This window comes from Chelonoidis abingdonii, chromosome 1 (genome assembly GCF_003597395.2).
Source record: "Chelonoidis abingdonii isolate Lonesome George chromosome 1, CheloAbing_2.0, whole genome shotgun sequence".
NCBI classification, from domain to species: domain Eukaryota; kingdom Metazoa; phylum Chordata; order Testudines; family Testudinidae; genus Chelonoidis; species Chelonoidis abingdonii.
Window position 1 is genome coordinate 49,889,298 of NC_133769.1, and position 23,851 is coordinate 49,913,148.

The 23,851-nt window shown below is 41.8% G+C and overlaps 1 protein-coding gene across 1 annotated transcript in view; it reads right to left on the reverse strand.

Moving 5' to 3' along the window:
* Positions 1-3,329: 3,329 nt before the first annotated feature.
* MET (MET proto-oncogene, receptor tyrosine kinase) overlaps positions 3,330-23,851 on the reverse strand; it is a 134,953-nt gene continuing 114,431 nt past the window's right edge. The window contains exons 12-22 of the mRNA XM_075065491.1: positions 23,600-23,746; positions 20,636-20,792; positions 19,925-20,065; positions 16,913-17,143; positions 14,349-14,429; positions 13,014-13,195; positions 9,174-9,283; positions 6,677-6,842; positions 5,686-5,822; positions 5,360-5,574; positions 3,330-3,512 (exon numbers count right to left, since the gene is read on the reverse strand). Coding sequence (XP_074921592.1) covers positions 5,364-5,574; positions 5,686-5,822; positions 6,677-6,842; positions 9,174-9,283; positions 13,014-13,195; positions 14,349-14,429; positions 16,913-17,143; positions 19,925-20,065; positions 20,636-20,792; positions 23,600-23,746 — 1,563 coding nt within the window. The 3' untranslated portion in view covers positions 3,330-3,512; positions 5,360-5,363. The remainder of the gene's footprint in view (positions 3,513-5,359; positions 5,575-5,685; positions 5,823-6,676; positions 6,843-9,173; positions 9,284-13,013; positions 13,196-14,348; positions 14,430-16,912; positions 17,144-19,924; positions 20,066-20,635; positions 20,793-23,599; positions 23,747-23,851) is intronic.

Consider the following 23,851-nt stretch of genomic DNA (forward strand, 5'->3'; position numbering starts at 1 on the left):
ACATTCTTATATAAATTAAGTTATATACGCCAATTAGAATGATATTATCAAATTAATATTTCAACAATAACGAACCTGCAAGAATACCAGTGGAAGGGAGAGAAACATCAGCATGCAACACCTAGCCAGCTCAGTGTGGTGGTAGAGTATTGCCAGTTCCCTTGTTTTTAGTAGAAACTTTATTGTATTTTTATTTCATTTATTAAGTGTCTACTGTAAAATATAAAAGCTGTGTAAAAGGGCTGAGTAAACATTACATTAAAAACATGGGTGAAATCCTGGCACCATTTAAGTCAATGGCAAAACTTCAGTGCAGTCAGGATTTCACCCCTTGGTTTCTAACCTCTTGGCTTTTGTGGGCTTGATTTCTCAAACCTTAGACCGCTTTCATGTTAGCTTTTGCACTAATGTGCCAGAACTGCAGATGGTATTAACTTTAATGGAGCTATGCCAATTTAGGCCAGCTGAAGATCTGCCCCACTATCTTATGTGCATGATATAAAGAAAGTTACTAGAGCACATAACCAAGGGTGTTAGTCTTGTGATTCTGGTGTCCTTTTAGCAGAGTCACAAACTTCAAGTCTTAACAAATCATGAGAAGGAAGCAGAGGAATGCATTACAAATCTGGTATTTCAGCTAAGTACTTCATTCTGCTATACATTGTAATGCAACAGACTGATGACACTGCCATTGATTTTTGACTACAGTAAAATCTCCAGATTCATCAAGAAGTTTTAGATGACTTTTTCCAGTGCAATCCTCAATCCCAACATGTAAGATGTACTAATGGAGAATAATTCAATGACATGAAAAATGGCAACACTATTAGTTGTATTGGGCTTATGACATAACAAAAGTGCACTTTCATTCTAAACCCTTATTTTCAATAACTTTTTTTTTTTTTTCAAAATTACCTTTGGGGTTGAAGTTGCTCATTCTTGTCCTCAGTCAACAAGTCAGATTTTCTCCAAACAAACTCTTCAGATATTTCTGAGTTAGAACACACAAATGTTGTTTTCAACCAATTAGACATTGATTTTTAACCCCTTAGTTAACTCAAAAATGGTTTGGATTTAAAACTTAGGCAAGTCACTTAGGCCAGGTCTACACTACAAAGTTCTGCAAGCATAACTATGCTGGTAAAGGGTGTGGAAAATAAGAGAAACAGCTGTGTGGCAAAACCCCCATGCAGATGCAGCTTATACAGGCAAAAGTGCCTGGCACAACATATGTCATTTAGGAAGGTGGTTTATGGTTTAACTCCTTTGGCCAGTATACGCTGCATCTCCATTAGGGGGCTTTGCCGGTATAGAAATAACAGTATATAGCTAGCTATACCAGCAAAACCTTTGCAGCTGTGATACTCAGATCTCAATGGTTCAGGAGCCAAATTAGCGATCAGCATTATCCAAGAGCCACAGTAGTGTGAATTAATTGTTTCATTTACTTACTCTGTCTCTCTCATAGCTATATATATCTATAAATCACAGCAAAATGACTGACCAAGAATTCTACAATTGGTTAATAACATAGTAAAAGCAGCCTAATGGTTAATAATTAAATCACAGTGTTTTAATATCATGTGCTGCAAAGAGCTGCAGGAGACACATTAAAGAGCCACTTGCAGCTTGCGAGCCAGTCTGAGTATCACTGCTTTACCACGTAGACTAGCTCATAGTCTCTCTGTGCCTCAGTTTCCTACTTGTACAATGGTGTCTAATACTGTAATAGTAATTCCTTACCTCACAGTGGTTTTGTGAGGAAAAACACTGTAAAGATTGTGAAGAGCTCAGATCCTATGGTAATAGGGCTATGTAAATACTGAGGATAGAGCTAGATAGTAGAAGTGTCTTAGAAATAAGGAGTGTATTAAGAAATGAAATCAGTGCACAGCACCACAGGCTGTATGTTCTCTCTCTGCCTGTCTTCTTCAGTATTTATCAGATTCAGATTAGATATCCAGTTTTACAGGTTATAGGGCTAAACCCTGGCCTTGACTTCATCTGCGGTCTGTGAGCACTCTGTGAGACCCTTCAGAGCAAGCCACATGGCACTTAAAGAGCTGCCTAACGTTTCCCCTTTGAATGTCTCAACCCTAGCCTGTTTTCTGCCAAACATTTCCCACCAATGCTATCACCAGCTCAGCTCCAGCATCAGTAGGCGCAATACAGAATAGACAGGCCAAGGGACCATTGGCATCTCAGGCACCGTTGCGCCAGGTCTACACAACGTAGGAGTTACAACTCTGGCAGCCACTGGTGCCTTATCAGTACTAGCACTTTCACCACTGCATACGTGAAATCAGAACCAGAATCAATGCCACCGAATTAGTGACTAAGGCACTTACCTCTTGCTGAATACTGCATTCCTGCCCATGCTCCCAGTCATCCTGGAGATTGCTGTAACTGGGAGAAATCTAAGGGAAAAACACTTTGTTTCTCTGCTTTGTGCATCTGACAGCACTTCAGCTGATTCCACCCATCTTAGAGCAGAATTAACTCCCACTCAGATAGCCACCTCGCTTAGAGAGGAGCATGCTAGAAAGTGTAGTGCTAATGTGGCCCTCCCTCTGTCGCCACTCTCCTCCCACCTCACAGAGCTCTCATTGACTTGGGGAATGAAGGGGGGGGGAAATGCAGCAGGAGAAATCCTCTCCCGTGCCCCTGACCTACAATCATGCCTAATTAACCTCTGACACTCCCTGACACAAATTGTCAGTGAGACCTGGAGCTTAGAGGGATTCAGGACTAGAGAAATCTAGTTACATTAAATAGGACAAAAATGTAAAAGATACAAACCTTCTTGCTCCAGAACAGAAGCTGAGCACCAAATGCTTACTGTCTGGAAGAGACTTACTAATGGACAGGCTGTGCCACAATTGTCCATCATAGGGCATCTTGTGCCTTACTTTGAAGCACCTAGTACTGGCCATTCCTTGGGATCGGATACTGGACTAGATGGACCATTTGTCTGATCCACTGTGGCAATCCCTATGTTTTTGTGTGTCTAAACTGTTCCCTCCCATTTACTCCCTCAGTCGAGTTTCACAAGTTTCCAATCTCCCTGCTCATATTAGTGGAAAGGAACATAAAGGCCTATGTCATCTTAACAGTCAAATACAAATAGTAGTAACATGAATTATCGGCACACAGAATGTTACAATACTGCATTTTAATAACTTTTATTAGGTCACATCAACAACTATCACCATAAGTACCATTCAGCTCATTTGCAAATGCATGAATTGACAAACATCAAATCCTTACCAGAATCACATACCCTTAACAGGTGTCCCAGACACAACATTAACTATATCAGGCAAAATTCATAAATAGTAAAAATGTTTTTTTTCACATTGCAGCCTTCCTTGAGCATGGACGTACGGCTTTGGAGTATCCGCCCCAAATCCTTCTGTCATAAAGTTTCTTAGCCATTGTAATGACTGTAGAGATGATTTTTTTCCTTGTAGTAGAACCTTTTGTCCTTTAGCAATTTATAGTTATATTTGCATCTGAAATGAAAGTGGTGGTGTAATACAATACAGTATTATCAGCTCATAGTTTGCCCACACACTCCACTCTCATTAGAAACCTTTCAGTTGTAACACTCTTTCTGAAGAACAATAAATCTCCCTCATAATCAGCTCCATTCTAAACACTACCTCACCTTGCACATGTTAACATGTTTGATTTCCAGCAATGGCTACATTATAGTTAAGATGGAGTATCAATCAGTTCTTTTCCTCCTTAATATTTACACAGTCATTTTAAACCTTGTTACAATGTATGACTCAAACGCTGACGTACATTTTCTGAAAGGTTCACAGTGCAGTATTTTGTGCCCTGACCAAACCTGGTATATGTCATTAAAAATAAACATTTTTTATAAAAATAGAATACTTTAAGTGTTTACACTAACAACCAGTTATATCCTACACCAATCAAGCTATACAGTAATACGCACAGAATTCCACAGGAACAGAAATGACACATGATGCTTACCCTAAAGCTACAGTACTCTTCCCTAAATAACAAAAACTTTAATTAGTATCTCTTCTGAAAATCACTTCTGGTCATGATTTAGGAATATACTAAGTATCATAACACACTGGGCTGGATTAACTGAAGGAGCAACTATGGGCACTAAAAAAATGTTTCTTCTTTTGTCCAATTTTCTTAATTCTTCAGTACTGGCATGCAAAGGTTGGCAGCAATCCCATCACACTGCAACCTTTTTGGTTCAGAGTTGGCTTTCCTCAGCTGGCTCAGCATCTCTTCTCAACCCCTTACACACACTATGCGGCAGCTCCTTTGAGTGGTTAGCTGGCATAGTTGCAGCTACTAAACATATGGTCATACCAGCCGGCAGCTCCTCAGAGTTGCTTGGCTCCTTGCACTGTTACTGCTCCACTATTTACTTGACTACCTCTCCAAATGGTGCTTCCAAAACTGCTGCATCCTAGGTTAATATGGAGTCCTTAAATTTTTACTCTCATGGAACAGTTAAAACACTTTATTGACAGAAGAGAAGCCTCACAATTTTCAGTAAGAAATCTGTACATATAGTTTCTCAAAGGAGTGACTGAATTTTGGAACGACAGTGACATTAACATTGAGATTGCTTTTTTCCCGGGTGTGTTCCCTTACATTTTATGTGCGGCATAAATATACTGCTTCTCAAAAGCTGACACACTCATTTTATTTCATGGCATTTTGGAATGTTGAATATCATTTCAGAAACTTGCCATGAGACTGGGTCTAAGGAACCTTATTGATATAATGGGCAAACAAAGAACAAAGGTAGAGTCCACTTTATACAACAGGAGACATTGTACAGTCTTGGAATTCTCATGAGCTGGCCTGGTCTTTCTGTGAAAACCGTTAGTGCACTGCCCACTGCCCAATAGTACATGCAACAGGAATGATACATCAAGCTTGAGCGATTGGTACTCTAGCTTTTCCCTTCTTTGCATTAATCGTGAGTCTCTGTACATCCCTGCTGCTCACCTCTCATTCTGTTGTACGTGCTCTAAACTAGAATAGAACCCAGGATGCAAATGGTGAGCACATTCATTTCACAAATGAATGAGAGCTGGTGGGTACTAGCCCTAGATGGTGGTAGATGTAGTCTGGTGAATAGATACAGCTGCCCCAAATATTTGGGATTTACCACAGTAGTGTACAGCATCCCATAGCTATAAACAACATATCATCTCATCAACAGTGCAGTTTGGACAACATCAAACATGTGCAACAGTGTTTTCACAAACCCTGGGCAGTGAAAAAGTAGTGGACAAAACACACTTTTGTTCATGGTACTACGAATGGATTTCTCTCTGACATTGTATGGTAGACAAACCTGGTCATGTATCCACATCCCTGTCTATGTTATCTTGTGATGACAAAAGAGAAGGATAGGGAGCAACGCATTTCACATTGACATATGTAGCATTGACATGAACATAATGCTCCCCAATAAAAGTGGAGAAGATTGTTGATATATTTGAAACCAGTTCAGAAAACGCTGGGCGCATTTCAGGTTTTGGATGCCAACACTTTAGCATGACTTCATACCTGCCATTGAAATAAAAAGACAGTAAGTGCTCATCTACGAAATATGTAAAATAAACCCAACAACCCAGAATCAATAACATTTGCAGGATATGTTGCAAACTATTTACTTACAGTGGATCAGGGCAGTATTCCGGTTGCAATAGCCTTCTTCCTTGTAATAAGTAAACAGTGATATCAAAAGAATTCACGTCAGGGTAGGGCGGTGCTCCTCTCGTCATAAGTTCCCACAACAACACACCAAAGGACCACTAATAAAACAAACCAATAGTAAATCACAGGGGAGAGAGAGTTTTGAACTCCACTTGTAGAATATGGTTTGACAGATTTGATCATATCCATTTTCCCTGTGAAACAAGCTATTTTACCGTATGCATCTTATAATGCTGCAAAGAATCGAGGAACCACTTAAACCAGAACCAGAGAAACTGAACTAAGCAAGTTAAAGAAAAATACAAGTCTATGGGTCAGCTACTCAGCTGGTGAAATTGGCAGAGCTCCTTTGAGGTCAACGGAGCTCCACCAATTTACAGCAACTGAGGACTGGGCTAATGCTATATAAATAAATACATATTGGAGAATACAAATGGCTGAAATTCTATACATCAGACTAATCAAAGTGATGCAACCAACTAGTGACTTCAGCTAGTAACTTTTTTTCTTCATATGTAGTCAGGTAACATTTGGTCGCAATGGTCAAAGTAAAGCTCTTCACGAGCTGTTATCTTTTAAGAATGTGAAAGGTAACTTTGTGTTTTCTACAGCTGCAGACCTAGGATCCAATCCTGCTCTCAGTAAACTCAGTGACAGATTTATCCTCCGTTCCACTGGGAGTGCAATTAGGCCTCTGTTTCTTTCCTGACTAGTGACAGACAGACATGCCAAACTGCTGTTGCTTTGTGATGAGCACAAATGTCCTCTCTGTACTTCCATAACAGCAATTTCACACTTTTATGAGTTGGAGTAGAATTCCACCCTAGTCTTGGCTTGGACATATATTCTTAGTGGATTAATCAAATTCCATAAAGACGCCTTTGGTGGTATTTCTAGGAGTGTTTTTAAGTGAGGAAATGTAGTAAATATACATAAATAGGCTGTACATTACCACATCTGATTTTGTAGTGAACTTCTGAGTTTGCAAACTTTCTAAAGCCATCCATTTCACTGGCAGTTTAGCTCCCGTTTTATTGTGCACACTGTAGTATTCTTTATCGTAGACATCTCTAGCAAGACCAAAATCAGCAACCTTGACAGTGAATTTTTCATCCAGCCTATGAAAATGACAAAAAATATTATCTGTAGCTGAGTAGACAGGATTTACAATGGCTGTGAATATTCTCTAAAATATAATAATAAGTGACTTGTGTGTTTGAGACCGTAACTTTTGAAGTCAGCATTCTATCTTGCATCTTATTAACTCACGCTAAATTAAAACAAAAGACGTGATATCCATTTAACAAATTGAATGAACTCAGGAATATTACTGCTGTTGCCCTGATCATTCAAATTACAATTCTTTAAAAACAGTTGCATCATAAAAAAGGTCTCTAATACTGCCCTGTACATCCAGACAGTGAATGCTGGCCCATTTCTTATATAGTTGCTTCTTCTTCCAGCTACCTGAAAATCTTCTAGTTTTCACAATGAAATGCCACCTTTGCCATTCACTGATAGTTTAGACAAGACAACTCCTCTTTATCACACTAATTGTTCAATTTGATGAGGCAAAGGAGGTATTAGGTATACATATTGAAACAGAGCGGATCCATTGGTTGGTGTATTTTTGTTATTTAATAGATAAGTAATACTAGATGGAAAAGGGCTTATAGGGCAAATCCTTCCCCCTTCCTTCCTGGCTTTGGAGGATCCCAGACACAGTATTATTGGTGTGGTTTTACTGGGTGGGAAGGCAGCATTTGGGGACCCCACACAGGGGGTTCATGTTTCCTGCGCCCTGTGAAGCCCAGCTCTATGTGTGTTTCCAGGTTATTCATAAAGCAGGGCCTGGGGTAGGGAAGGATTTGGGGTGAAGGTGGACCCACCAGCTGCTGAGAAGAGTCACTGGCCATTACCCTGTACGGAATGGAGGTGGACAAGCAGCAGTAACTAGTGCAACAGTAACAGCCATGTTGCATCTGAGGGAGAAGGATATTTCCACCCAAGCCCCAGTAGGACAATCCTACAGCACACCTGGCCCCCAGATGAAGGGAAACATTTTATCCCTTACACTGTAACTAAAATCAATTTTTGGAGTAAACTTGAGATTGTTTGCCTAAGAAGGAGTCCTATAAGAGGGAACAAAACAGAAGTATGTAAACTAATGCATGTTACAGAGGAAGTTCTGTTCTTCCTTCCTCATGAAGAACAAGGGAACATTTGATAAAACTGAACCATGGCAAATTAAAAACTGATCAAAAGAAATTATTTTTCACACAACATATGATTACTTAGACAGTGGAACTCATTGCCACATGATGTCATTGAGAGATCTTGCTAGTAAGATTCAAAGAGGGATTGAACATTTATAGGGATGACAGAAACATCCAGAATTCTAATAGATAATGCTAAAAAAGGAAGGGATATTAAACCTCATGCTCAGTGCTTGAACCAATCTCTAATTATTAGTGATTGGGATGAGACCTTTATGGGGCAAATTATCCCATATCTGCTGAAAGTGGGAAAGTTATTTGCACATTCCTCTGGCACCAGACACAGAACACTGTACTAGATGGACCATTGGGTCTGATCCAGTCTGGCAATTCCTGCGTTCATAAAAAGCCTGAAAAATATGTAACCCCTCACTCTTCATTACAAATCCCTGGATCTGCAGGATAACTGAATTAGGAGATGCTTTCCACAGCAGGCACACTTAAAAATATTATATAGCAAGGGTGAATAACCTTTTTGCTACCAGGGCTCCAAGTCCTCACAAGTACAGAAAGTAAATTCTAATTATTAATACTGTAGCACATTAATTCCTACTGTAGGTGATGAATCAGCATAACATGGGCAAGTACTGTGTCAGTCATTGTGCGAACTAAGTTGTCTGGTCACCCAGACTAATAAGATTCTTTGCATAATTTTGTTTCATGCACTTTTGTGCAGAATCAAGCCAAAATGATGTCAAGTCCGTGCAATGAAAGACCCACTGTCAAGCACTCTCATTGTAACTGTTTCTTTGTTTTCCCCATTGTGTGTTCCACACAATTTCACCATATTTACCTCCTTACTGCCAGGTGAGGCAGCATAGAAAGGCAGTTTATGGGTAGCTTGGGTGAAAGCACAGCATTAAAAGAGGCAAGCTGAGACAACACAGTTTAAATTCCCTCAAAAGATTCCTTTTTAATTCTCTGGCAGCCCATCTTTGAGAGCTGCCATCCTCCCTTTCCTTTTCCTTCTGCCTGCACACAACATGCTTATGTGTAACCTTAGATCTTTAACAGACTAAAGCAGCTCATTTGTATGTGAGATTAACAGTATCAATATAACATAAAAAATACATTTCTACTGCAATATATAGTCCAGGAAGCTTTACATTTACAGGGTTACTCTCCCCACAATAATGTGATAATGTGGCATGGAATTAAGAGTATGGTACTTACATACAATTTCTTGCAGCCAAATCTCTATGGACAAACTTTTTGCTTGCAAGGTATTTCATACCTTTTGCTACTTGAAGGCCAAATCCAATCAAATCTTTAACTGTTGGGTTCTGTAAAACATGGACATTGACAGGTGTTAAAAGGATATAGTACATTATTGGGAGCACTGATTGGGAATGCAGTTGGCCATCTAGACTGTCACTGTTTGCCACGACCTTAATGTTTTGGGGCTTTGTATTCTGCCTTCAATTTGTATTAAAAACTCCCAGTGAAAGGCGGAAGTTGGCAATGAAACCAGGTACAAGCTTAGATCAGGCTCCAGCTAATAGCAGCGAAAAACAACTTTGATCTTGATAGGAAGACAACATAAGCAGCAGCAAGTAAAATCAGCAAAACTTCCTGTCTGTGGGTTCATGGACTATATAATATAATGGACCAGAACCCCTGGGCTAGTCAAGCTCAGTGTAGTATCAAGGGGATAGGTTAGGCAAAGGCTGGCAGGTGGCCAGTTTGACCCCCAGTATAATTTCAAGCAGCCTTTAGGCTGCATTAAGTTATACCTGGCTGCTGTAGTCCCAAAGGCTCATCCCAGCAACTGGAGGTCACCAGAGCGGAGAGGACTCACACTTGGCCTTACCAGCCTCAATGCTGGGGCTGGGGTCACATGGCGTTACTATGCCAACTCTACACCAGGAATCCCCAGGTAGCAGATTAAATGTAAAGTTCACATCAGTAAGAGAACAGCATTTGCCCCATTCTCTTTATATACTCACTTCCAATATTGCCCACACAGTCATTACAACCTTTCGTTCCCTGTCACAGTGACTGTATCAATTTATGGATTCTTTTCTGTTTTCTGAACAACAATTAGGATTGCAACCTTCAGTGTGGATTAGAACCTCTGTTTTGGGGCAGGAACAGACTATGGTTGGGAGACTGAAACAGGCCCATCAACAACTGAATAGTTCAGCCCTGGCAGAACAATAGGGTTGCTCTGACACAACCACTGACTTTTAATGACTCTGCCACAGCAATTCCAGGGGTTGGAGCATGGAACATACCCACTGGAAGGGCAGAAAGAGAAAAGGCTTCACTTGCAGCTTTTAAAATGACATGCTCTCCAAGCAAGGAGAGTCATTCCAACCTGAGAAACACGACATAGCTGGACGAGTGGGGGAAGTAGGACCTGGCATTCCCCCAATGCCAATGCCAACTGACCAAATCCCAGCAACACTCAGGAATGATAAGGACTCGGGGTGCAGGGGCGTGGGTGTGTGCATTCAAGATGTTGTTTTGCTTAGATTTGCCTACAGGAGTATTGCTCCTGAGCTGAGAGTAAAGTGTGTATGTTAAAGAAGTTTCTGTGCAAAGCTTGTGTTCCTTACTTTACCTGCCATGTGTTCACAAAGACTTACACCATACACCAGCGTGCCCCTGCGGGTAGAGCTCTGGGGGGAGTCTGCATAAATTAGGGTGACCAGATGTCCCAATTTTATAGGGACAGTCCCAATTTTTGGGTCTCTCTCTTATATATACTCCTATTACCCCCACCCCCTGTCCCGATTTTTCACATTTCCTGTCTGGTCACCCTAGCATAAATGACTGAGGCCGTGGCTACATTAGACATTTCAAAGCGCTGCCCCGGCAGCGCTGCAGGAGCGCTGCCACGGCAGCGCTGTGAGGTGTGAGTGTGGTCAGAGTGGCAGCGCGGGGAGATCTCTCCCAGCGCTGCTTGTAAACCACATCCCTTATGGGTGTAGCGTGCAGCGCTGGGAGCCGCTTTCCCAGCGCTGCCGCCCTGATTACACTGACACTTTACAGCGCTGCATCTTGCAGCGCTCAGGGGGGTGTTTTTTCACACCCCAGTTGCAGGCTGTAAAGTGCCAGTGTAGCCATGGCCTGAGAAGGCTTGGGAGGTCCAGCACTGGTTTCAGGGCCTAGGACAGTTGAACTGCAGGGTCTCACATGTCAAGGAGGGTACCAGATGGGGAGTATGCACTCTGGGAGTATGCCTTGAAGACCAGACCTAGCAACAGTGTCTGGACACTGCCCAGACCCAGCTAACCTTGAAGTATGTGGGATCCAAAGGTTCAGATTGATGCAGAAGACTGGAGACCATCCACTTGGGGGCTCAGCCGGCATTGTCACAGTCATTATTTTCAGTTCAGTCTGAACATATTGCCTACAGGGACGGCTTTATGAATGGTGGGGTCCAATTTGAAAACCTGGCAGCGGTCTGGGGCTTCAGCGGCACTTTGGTGGCAGGGGTCCACTCCGGGCCTTCCGTGGCATCGAAGGACCCCCTGCTGCCGAAATGCTGCCAAAGACCCAGAGCAGACCCCGCCCCCCAGCTGCTGAAATGCCGCCAAAGACCCAGAGTGCCCCCCCCCCGCGTGAGTAAAAAAAAAAATAAAAAACTAAAAAGACGCCTAAGGCACGGGTCCCTCTTAGGCGTGGGGCCCGATTCCAGGGAATCAGGGGAATCGGTTTAAAGCTGGCCCTGACTGCCTAGGCAGACCTGATGCCAAGGCCAGCAATCCAATTTATTCAATCAGAGATTATATAGACTCAAAAGTTTAATATCAATGTGTAAATTCTGTATCTGACTGCATGACTGTTTGTTATACAACTATAACACCCTCCAGGCTTCTATGAGGTTAAGCTTGCTCTGGACAGTTCTTTCTGTGAAACAATACTGTTCCACTGGCTTGTTTCTTTATTATATTATCATTGGTATTACCGTATCCGTTAAGAGCCCCAGACACGGACCAGGACTGCACTGTGCTAGCTGCTGCATACACACAGAGCAAAAAGCCTGCCCCAAAGAGCTTACCATTCTAGCACATGTCACTGTTTAACTGAATATTTACTAAGTGAACTGATTATTTACTAACTGTATCTTGCTACACATGTACAGCCTTAGGGCTGGTCTACACTATGGGAGGGGATCGATCTAAGATATGCAACTTCAGCTACGTGAATAATGTAGCAGAAGTCGAAGTATCTTAGATCGAGTTACCTACCGTCCTCACAGTGCGGGATCAACATCTGCGGCTCCCCCTGTCAACTCCGCTACCGCATTTCGCGTTGGTGGAGTTCCGCAGTTGACAGGAGCGCGTTTGGGGATCGATATATCGTGTCTAGATGAGATGCGATATATCGATCCCCGAGAAATCGATCGCTACTCGCTGATACGGCCGGTAGTGAAGATGTACCCTCAGTTACCCAAAGGCTCCTTTACACTGCTATAAGTGGGCGAAAATGCACCAGAGCTGTGTAATTGAGCCTTAACAGAATGCAGAATCAGGTCCATTATCTTATACTTGGTAAAAGTGCTAAAACACATTCTACTAACTTGTACTCTTAGTGCAAATTGGAGAGACTTGATCTTGTACCAACCATTGCTCTGTTTCTCATTTCTTAAAAAAAAAAAGCTCACAAAGACTTTGTTGTGAGTGTGGCACTGACAATAGCAGCCAGATACGATAGTCCCTTTGCGTCAAACAGCCAGGGCCAGATCTGCAATGGGTGTAAACTGGCACAGCTCCATTGAAGCTAATGGAACAGTGCCAATTTATAGCACCGGATGGTCTCGCACACCAACTTTAATCTAAGAAACAAAATGTGTTTGTAAAAAGGGGTTTATGGATGGCATTGGTAAATCTTTATTGTCAACAAGTTTGGGGAACATATTCTGAAAAAGAATATAGGACTCTCAGAACAGTGGTTAATATACAGAAATAATACCATTTTATAAACAGAATGTAGCTGACAGATTTATAATACTGTTACAAGGAGTGCTCAGACCTCACCATTTAACAGATCTGATAACGTACTTACATGAGTCTCGTTCCTAATGAAGTTTCGAAGATCTCCATGTTTCATATACGGAAGCACCACCAAAGGAGACCCCTCACTGGGCAAGCAAATTCCCAGTAGTGACAGGACATTGGGATGAGTGAAATCTTTCATGATGATCCCTTCTTTGAGAAACTGAGCTACTTCTTCCAGGTCTGTAATTCCTGAGAGATCCAGCAGCGGGGGATTGGGGGAGGGAGAGAGAGAGAGAGAAATCAAACTGCAATACATCTCAGATGCAATAAATTCTAACTTACCAGAAACTAGAGGGGATAGATATAATTTTGAAAACTGGCCATTTTCTCCCACTCCCCAACCAGGGAGGTACAGTTGAAACAATGATTCAAATCTGATTGTGGAGTTTGACACATGGTTCACATTGAAGTCAGTGGACCTGATCCCATAAAGCAGGGGTTCTTAAACTGGGGGGTAGCAACCTCTCAGGAGATCACGAGGTTATTTTATGGGAGTTATACGTTGTTAGCCTCCTCCCCCAAACCCTGCTTCACCTCCAGCATTTATTATAGTGTTAAATATTTTAAAATGTGTTTTTAATTTATAAAGGGGGTTGCATTCAGAAGCTTGCTGTGTGAAAGGGGTCACCAGTACAAAAGTTTGAGAACTACTGCCATAAAGCATGACTTTACTCATGAACATGCTCATGAACTACTCATGTGAATAGCTTCATTGAGGTCACAGTTATCCGTATGTATAGTGTTTTCAGGCTTGGGCTCAGTTTGAACTGCATACTAATATTTATATTTAGAGTATACTCCAGTAAGTTTTCAACGCTGTCTGGTTCAAAGCAAGCTGTGTTATAGAACATATTCAATAATCCATCATCTGGAGGTATCTGTCTCGCTCAAATACTTTATTATTTTTATTCCCCCCTTTTTATAGTAATTTTTTTTTAAAATAATGAAGAAGATAAAGGCAGGAATGAATCATTACTACAGTATGTACGAACTTCCTTCTGCTGGTTTTCAATTTCATTTATAAAAACCAAACCTAAGCCAAGTTAATGGTGTGCAAAATGCTATTTCCCCTCCCTTGCCCCTTCCCCCTACATCCATGTTTGTATTTGGGGAAGATGTAAATGTTCACTTTGACAAATTTACAGAGCCAAATTGATCCCTTCTGTAGTTGAATTGAAAGCAGTGGATTTACCCCAGGGATGAATTTGGCTGTCAGTAGTTGCAGCTGAAGTCAATCTTTTACAGGTGAAAGTGGAACTCTACAGTGCAATTTCCTATTTTGGGTTACTCTGGCTGCCTTACGAGCTATGATGATATCTCACTATTAAAAAATGTAACTCACTGTTCAAGGACTTCACAGCACAATGAATTTTCCTGCCATCATTATCCAACAATGTCCCATGGTACACACACCCAAAATGCCCTGTGTGAAGAATGAGTAATGTTAGCTTCAATCTCAATAAGTAAGATTAGCTTTATTACTTTTTACTTTATGGACTAGCAATTATGCTATAACACAGTCATTATAGACTCTGATTTCAGACATTTGCAATATATACTTTATAACACATTAGGTTGCAAGTACATAAAGCTAAAACTCTATTTCCAGCATAATTCATATTTCTTGATTTAGATGGAAAGAATAAATAAATGCACAAGGCTAGCTCCACAACTGCCTAATATTCTTGCAATGACTATTTAAAAAACAAAACAAAACAGCATTCCTTTTCCCCCCCTTCCTCTGCTATTTGATGTGTTCTGGAGGGAAGGACTGAATGGTTCAAGGGAGCGATAAGGGGGAACTGTGCATTTCACCTGCAGTTCACCAGTTAAAAATCCAGTCAGTAGGGCATGATCAGAGGTCTCTGTGAAATAAATTGGGCATCTTGCATAAGGTCAGAGTCAAAGCTCTCTGAAGTCAGCTCGAATCTTCCAGTTAACAGTAATGGGCTTTAGAACATGACCCTAGTTTTCAAATGGTATATCACCGCAAAATGATAATCACAATTTGCCTTCTTGCCAGCAGTCTCAGCAGAGAAATGAATAGGTGTGTAGAGTAGATTGAAATCCTCTCTCACCCTGGAGATGGGCCTTTGGGTTAAGGAAGGGGCAGTGTGGAGGAGCATACCCTGTCACAGCCCATGCTAACCTGCTCTGTGGATCAACAGAGAACTTAGAGCTTCAGGGTTGTGCATTTTCTGAGAACAGTTATCACAGTTAATAAAATAGATATCCTGGAGGATCCCAATCAATGAGGTTGCATGTTCTTAAATAGGTCTAACAATAGGGTTTGTCTGCCAACATCATGAATGCATATTCACTGGGCACGAGAGGTAAAGGATCATTTAAAATTAATATTAACATTTGCAGTCACAGAGCTGAAGCACTTTTTCAAACATTAACACTTCAGAAAATAAGGCCGAGGAATTCTACTTAGGATCCAGAGCCACAAGTTCTGGGCAAAACCAAAGGTGGCTTCAATCCTGCAAACTGGAATTGGTCAGGAGTCTGTTTTACAAAAGCAACCAAAATTTCCCAAGTTTGGAAGCTGGGCACATTTTATGCAAGCCCTCAAGTATGGGTCAGTTCAATTTTTCTGGCTTTGGCCCTTTCTACCAACGAAAGAGGCAATTTAAAAAAGGGGATGAGGGGGCATAGTAAATGAAATCAGTGACATTTTCTGGCAGTTTTCTAATATTTAAAAAAAATGTAGGGAATTTTTTATGTTTGTTTGGGGAAAAAATAATGCCCTGCTCTTGCTATGGGAAACATGATCTATAACTAGGGTTGGCTGAATTCAATTATTTTAAATAATTTCAACTGATATTAATATTTTAATTTTAAGCATTTTTTTATTATCAATTTAAATTTTCACAGTTGTGGGAAATTATGAGGGCATCAGACAACAATGATTTAATGACAAACATTGAGATTCAAAAAGTTAAAGCTACACAACCGTTAAAACATACAACATAAACATCCGTAAGTCAAACACTATTAAGTTCTCAAGCAGCATTTTTCTTATTTTGCTCATCTGTAAATGTTAATTATTATCAATGGAAATATTGTGACGTACGGTGAAATCAACATTTATGAATTTAGAACCCAATCCTCCCCAGTCTAACTATAATGCACTGAGGGGGATATAGTGTCTGTTTGTTTGATTTGTGACTATTTTCCTGCACCACAGAAACTGGACAAATGGTTTACAGCCAAGTTTCCATCATTGTTCACTGGTTTTCTACCCCTCAGTTTTTGTGCTCGCTAACTGGAGACATTTTATGCCCGATTTTGAGAGGTGCTGAAAACCCAAAACTTTCACTTAAGTCATCCAGGTATATTGAAGTGCACAAAATTAGTGAACACCTCAAAAATAATGACCTGGGCATGGGGGTCAGGAAGAAGGGGGGATCCTGGTGTGTGGGGGAAAGGAGGAGATGGGGGTGGGTCAGGCACACAAAATCTCCGTCATTAATGGGAAGAATAGGGGCATTTTTCTAGTGGGAAGAGAGAATGAGGGGACACAGAGCCCCTGGCATGGAGGGGAAGGGAGCAATGAGGGGAGAAGGACATGGTGGACACAAAGCCCATGCCATATGGCAGATGGTGGAACGGGGGAAGATGACACAGAGTCTCTTGCATGGGGGATAATGCAGGGGGTCCCTGAAATAGAGGGGGATGGTGGGTAGCACACAGAGAGATTGGGGTTGGGGTGCATATGGAGGGATGCAAGATGTTCCTGGTAGGAGCAATGTGCTCAGCCTATAAAAACAAGAAAGTGTGCAAGCCTCTAGTTAAATTATTGCAATATCTTTCAGTGATAGGTTAGATGCTGTCTTCAGAAAGGAATATGATGAATGGCTGTGCAAAAATGTTAGTTAGCAAGGTAAGAGTTGAAATACTTACCTCTTCCTATTATCTCACTAAAATGCACAATCAGGCTGTCAGCACCAATGACTACATGCTGAACTTCTTTGACCAGGTCTGGATTTAAGGCACCGATGTCAATGTGGACATTAGTTTGCAGCAGTGGACTGGCTAAATCTGAGTCCCCACTGGACAGAAAGGATGCTAGTTCTGTGTGAGGATACTGTGCTGGTCTGCATGAGCCATTCTGAGACAAATTTGGGAGCTGATCTGCAAGATGAAAAGAAATTATTTTAATTCTTTTAAGCTTCCTGCTGTGCTCACTGGAAGATCAAGAGGTGTATTTAACTGGTACTTGTGCAAGTCAGTTATACTCGATCAGTCTGGAAGTTAGCCTGCTTTACAACACACTCCGTCACAAAAGGAAAAAGGAAAATATAGGTAGCCAAAGCTCAACTACATCACCGAAGACAGAAATTTACTCTGGGTCCAACCCAGCTTCTTTTGAAGTAAATGGCAAAACTGCCACTTACGTCAGAGGGAACAGTACCAGGCCCTTCCACTTCTAGCCAATGTAAAAAAAAAAAAAAAAAAAGGAAGTATGTAGTATGTCTAGACTATGCAGCCATTGGAGTAAAATTGGAGAACACAGATGCAAGTAGGAAGTAGTAGAGGATTCAAAGTACAAAACTTTGGGTTATTGTCAGATTATAATTTGGTAGGCAACTTTACATTTCATGAAATTTGATTAAATTCCCAGACTGCCTGTGACAAGCTCTATTTATCTAACGGGCAATATTCAACCAGGGAAATGCCTAAAGGTGAGTCACATCCTGTAGCTTCCAAAGATAATACAGTTGGTGTAACATGAAAAAAAAAACAATTTGTCAACAGATTTTAAATTACAGCAATTGCAATGTTTCAGTTAAGCACAGTAAATGCTTTGGGAATTGTTTAAATCAATATAACATTCACTTTGTTGGCATTGTTTCTTAAACATTTTACTACCATTTTGTATAATAGAGTCAAAGAGCCAAATTTTACTTTCAGTTACATATGGAATGAGTCCAGCAGAGTCAATGAGCAGAATTTAGCCCACTGTCAAAGAAAACTCCTAACAGATGAGGCTACTTTATCAGAAAGAAAAAAGGAATTGGACACACATATGTTACATGAAATTATAAAATGCAAATAGTGCTAAAATTATTCATTAGATTCCAGATACTAACTCCACGCTGTTATGTTTAGAAACACAAATATCTCACATTTATGCTGCACAAGGAGGGGATGTATCCAATTATCACTATGTAACTGAGGCGAGTCTTTCCAGTTTTGTAAAATAATGTTAATAGCTGTTATCAGTGTACCTCCAAGTTTTCCAATGTTCTTTTCATTGTATTCCTTACAGTAACTGAGATGCATATCAAAGGCATATTCAATATTAATTTAGTTCTTGTCATTTTCTAGGAATAAGCTGTAGCTTTCTTTTATATCAAGAAGATGAAGGAGGCTTGTAGGAGAGCATGGCAAACATGTCCTGGACAGAGCGAGGTGAATAACTGATTTTTCAGTTTGCTGGTAGTTCAAAAAAAAATTGAGGGAGGGGAAAAATCAGTTTGACCCAAACCAAAGCAGAAAATTCTGAAAAATTTCAGCAATCAAAAAAGTCCACAAAAATTATTTTCTGGTTGAACAAAGCATTTACTTTGACCCATAATGAACTGTTTGGTGCCGTTTCTGGACATTTTTATAACATAAAAGCAAAGGAAATTAAGGGCTAGCTTCACCAAACAGCTGGAGGAGGAGTAGGCGGTAACTTTAGACCAATGGTTGGGGCAATCATCAAGGATGTGGGAGACCCACATTCAATTCCCCCCTCTCCCTGATGTAGACCAGCAATCTGAATTTAGGTCTCCCACATCACAGGAGAGTGCCCTAGCATAGGCGCCAACCTCGCGGGCTGGAGCACCCACAGAAAAAAATTGGTAGGTGCTAAGCACCCACTGGAAGCTCCCCGCGGCCCCACCCCACCACCCTGCTCCAGTTCACCTCTGCCTCCTCCTGTTTCTCCTCCCTCCCAGTCCTTGTGCCGTGACACAGCTGATTTGCAGGGCGGGGGTGGGGGAGGCAGGGGAATGCCACGTGCTGAGGGCAGAGGTGGGGCTGGGAGGGGGATTTGGGGAAGGGATCCAGTAGGGGCAGGGGAGGTGCAGTTAGGGCTGGGACTTTGGGGATGGGGTTGGAATGTGGGTGGGGCCAGGAGCGGGGATGGGGTGGAGTCAGGACAGGGCCAGGAGTGGGGAAAGGGGCAGGACGTGCCGGCACCCACCGACACTAGAGAAAGTTGGCGCTGCTGTGCCCTAGTCATTGTGGTCTGGTGGTCTTGATTTCTCCTGTATGTCTCCCTTGGTGAATGCCCTATCAGGCCAGTCTCCATCCAGTGACTATTCAAGCATTTTGTACAAAGTGGAACAGCTTTGACAGGAGAGACTGAGAAGACCCACATAAGCAGATTTAATCGTTAAGCCTGATTTTTGAACCATCAGCTGAGTTGCAGTGTTGGCCAGTTAGAATATAAGTCATTTCATTTTTAAGTGAGCATAACTGATGTGGAAGTCATTGAGACACACTCAAAGCTATTCTTGCAGGATCTTTCTGGAGTAGAATTGCACCTTTTACCTGGTAGACCTACATAAACATATAAGAGTGAAAAATTCATAAATCCACAGCTCCTCATTAAGGTTTGGAATATGGTATTTTTTTCTATAATTTTTTTACATTGATTTTACGTGTTCACTAATCTCTTTTTGCCACTTAGTCTACAGTAAAAATTTAAAAAAAACACCAAACCCTCAGTTTAACCTGGTGAAATACTTCTGAAATCTACCTTCTATAAAAAAGCAGGTGAAGGTCCCTAACAAAAAACAGGCAAGTCTGATGAAAAATTGAGCAATAAGATATAATTCAAAACAAGTGGTAGTATGAAGATAGCTGAAAAACAACGAAGTTAAAATATGGAAATGTCTGCTCAGATTAATAAGAGAGACGCACCTTCTAGAAATGTTGATCTGTAGTCTACAGAGTCACTAGAAACCATTTCTGTAGTTGGACTTACGCTCCTTGCACTCACAAGCCTATCCAAATGAGGAGTGTGCACTCTTCCATCATAACGAACTAAATCACTACCCAGATCTGAAAGCGGGTTTGAAAGAAACAGTGTCAAACTCTCATGTATAGTGTGTATCAGTCCTAAATTGGAACACGCATAGGGGCTAGATTTTTGTCTGTACTGACAAGGGGGGCCCCCAGGGAAATTCAAGAAAATGTGCTGTCCTGAGCCACAACAAAAGTTAGAGCAGTTTGGGGGCTGCTTTAATTTATACCAGTTGGCTATAGTCCCTAAGGAACCCCACAACAGTTGAGTATAGATGAAGAACAGTTCACTCCAGCCATGCCCTCTTCCTGCCTCTTAGGCCAAGACTGACTGGGGGAGAGGACTGGCTAGGGTTCTACCTCCTTGAGAGCTCCCCCACCTCAGGGGAATTCTCAGCTAGCCAGATCTGCCTGCTGGCCCTTCACACAGCCCTGGCACCAAAAAGGCGCTGAAATGCAAGCAAAGATTGGACCTATTTTTCGCAGTTTCTACTGGCAGGGTATATGAGAAGGATATTACATTACATGTAGGCAGTGCATAAAATAGTTTAAGTTTTAAAAGAACCCACATATTTTGTAAATTACTTCATGAAGTTAACAATAATGCACCTTTAATTTGTTTTTTCTTCTTCATCCATAGAAAACCCCCCAACAACAATAAAAATAACACTGATGTTGAGACAACTCCAGCAATCAGTCCTGTGAAATTCTGATCTTGCAGAACCAGCACTTTCCCAATAAGCGTTGACAAAACTTCTTGCTTCCACTAACAGAAACAAAAAAAAAAAGATATTGTAATTCTATGAAGATTTAAAATAAAAAATCCACGAAAAATATATAAGACATATTAGCACTGAAATAGTTAGTCTGGAATAGGCATTATGGGCTAAATCCTGGCCTGAAAGGCTCCACCATGGAGAGAAGTTTAGAGTAATGAATTTGCACTGGTGGAAATGAAATTGGAATCTGGCCCTCTGCGGTTCATCGCATCCTTTCAAGAAGCCAAGTAGCCATCACACCCACAAAATGATATTGTACACATGAAACCCAGCATTTGCACACATGGACAATAACGTTTTTATTTGCATTATGTAGCGCATAGGAGCCACAGGCCTGGACCAGAACCCCTTTGTGATAAGCACAGGCAGCAGGTGAACATCCACTTTGGGGAGGTTAGCCCCCAGCCCCGCCCCTTCTACCCGAGGCCCTGCCCTCGCCAGCTGGAGTCCCAAGCCGCCTCCCCTGCAGCTGGAAGAGCCCCACCCCCCATGGCTGGAGGAGCTCTGGCCCACCTGTCTCAGTATGCTGGTGGGCCTAAGCACCGGGCTGCCGGTGGGCCTGAGCACCAGGCTTTCAGCTGGTCTAAGCACTGGGCCACCGGCTGGACTGAGCTGCCCCAGGTCGCTGGCCACAGCAGAGCCACTGCTGGCTTCAGGGGAGAGGGGAACTGAGGGTGGGGCCTCGGGGCAGAGGGTAGGTGGAGCCACAGGCCTGGGTTACGGGAGACTTAGCCTCCGCAGGCCTGCGATACCTGCCGCCCATGGTGATAGGCTTTGCACAAACACAGAACAAAGATGACAGTCCCAGCTCTGAAGTGCTTACAATCTAAACTGTCAGTTTGTGTTAATCACCTTTTACTCAAACTGCACTGGCAAAAGTGGGGGTTTATAGGAAAAACCACTATATTTGATTTTAAAACATCTCTAGAACATGCCCGTTTGGCTGAAATAAGCTGCAGGTTCTGGAGTATAGTTCCCAAGGTCATGTGATTCTATCCTTGCCAATTTGTAGCTAGTCAACAAGTTTTAAAAAAAACAAGTAAACACACTGAGCAGCTACCAGGGCAAAATTATTTTAGGACACATGGCACTATCTCAGTCAACTGGAATGCACTGGCAATCCTTCGTCTTTCTTGTGTGGTAGTCAGTCCTTTGGGTACTGTAATGAAGGATTTGTCGATCAAAAGTGCAAAATTTCTTCTCTGCTGAGCAGACAACAGTTTCCAAGACTTTTTGCCAGTAAACAAGTAGACAACATGTTCATTACTGAACTCTTTGCTTCCACATGTAGAATGTGCCACATCTCCAGTTGTTAGGAGTCAAAGGATTAAGGAAATATGACATAATAGAACTTATTAAATACGTTACTTAACCAACGACATAAATGTAAAAGTGTGTGTGTAATACGATATATACATTGATAAAATATGAGAGACATGGCATTTTCAATCTTCTATGAAAATGTATTTGCCAAAGGGAAAGCATAAGGAGAACCTTTGATTTCATAGTTTGTCAGCTCTATATCCAAGAATTAGCACCTGTGCGTTTAACAGAAATTGTCTGTTATAATTATTTTATTTGTATTGGGCTACAGCCTAAGAGACACAGTCATGGACCAGGACCACTCTGTGATAGGTGTTGTACAAGCACATGACAAACAAACTGTCCTTGCCCCAAGGAGCTTACCATCTAAATCAGCGGTCCCTGAACTGCATGGCGCACCCACTACAGGGGCATGGAGAAATGTTAAGAGGGGCATTACAGGGCTTGGGCCAGTCCCCACAGGAAGTGGGGAGGGAGCCTCCCAGCTTCACTTCGGCTCCAGCCCCAGCCCCTCCCGCAGCTGAGGCCCTGGCTTTGGCTCCTGGCCTCGGCCCCCGACCGCGGCCCGGCTCCCTGCCCTGGTTCCACTTCCGCCTGTGGCTCTCACTCCCGGCTGTGGCTCTGGCTGCGGTCTCAGCCCCACTCCTGGCAGGGCACAGACAAATTGCATTATGGGTAAGTGGGGGCCATGACATAAAAAGTTTGGGGACCCACCGATCTAAATGAAAGTCATACTGTAGGTTTAAATCCTATTCACTCTAAAGTCATTGTTGATTTCAGTGGAGCAGGACAAGGCCCATAATGTACAAGCTGCATAATTTAAATGAACATCATTTGTGATTTTTGTCTTTTCTCAACAATTTTATCAACAATTATGAAAGATGCTTATAATGCCACATGAATCACCACAGGGTCAGATCCTGGACTTATTTAAATCAATGGCAACACCCTCAGTAACTTAGTGGGACCAGGTTTGGGTTCATAGAGGGCGACGGACTTGGATTCAAGTACTTGTTCTAAATATCTGCATTTTATCAAACTAATACAACTGAACTGTGCATGTGGAGAACAGGGTATTTCATGCTTTTTCTACACTAAGTGCCTGATCCCATTGACTCCAAGCAAGGCCTGCAGGAACAGGACCAAAACTATTGCCTCATCATTTCCACATGCTTCCCTATCTATCTGTCCACATCCACCTGTTGTCTCTTGTCTTACAGTTTGATTGTAAACTCTTTGGGGGCAGGGACCATCTTCTGTTGTTTGTCTGTACAGCACCTAATATAATGTTCACATTTTTCTGAAGACAGCTGGAACTTAGAAATAATCAGACACACACACACATAAGGAAAAGTTCATGAACTGAAACCACTACCAACATGAGGATTAAGTTGTATTTTAAGTTTGCAGGCACCATAATTCCAATGGCGTCATTATTAGCTATCTCATATATGGAGTAAGGGTATCCCACCTCTATATTTAGCTCACTGTGGGATTTCAGCAGATCTCTGGGAACCATACAGAAAACTGATTCAGACTGTAGGCGGATGCTCTCACAACTTCTATTTCCAACTTTTAGCACTTCGCCTTTAATAGCTTCTGAATCAATGTAATTTCCCTAGAAAAAAAATTTAAAAATATTATGTTAACAATCATTTAGTATAATTCTTAAGGAGATGCTCTACTGCTGACTCAGAAAACATTATTTTAAGGTAGCAAAAGC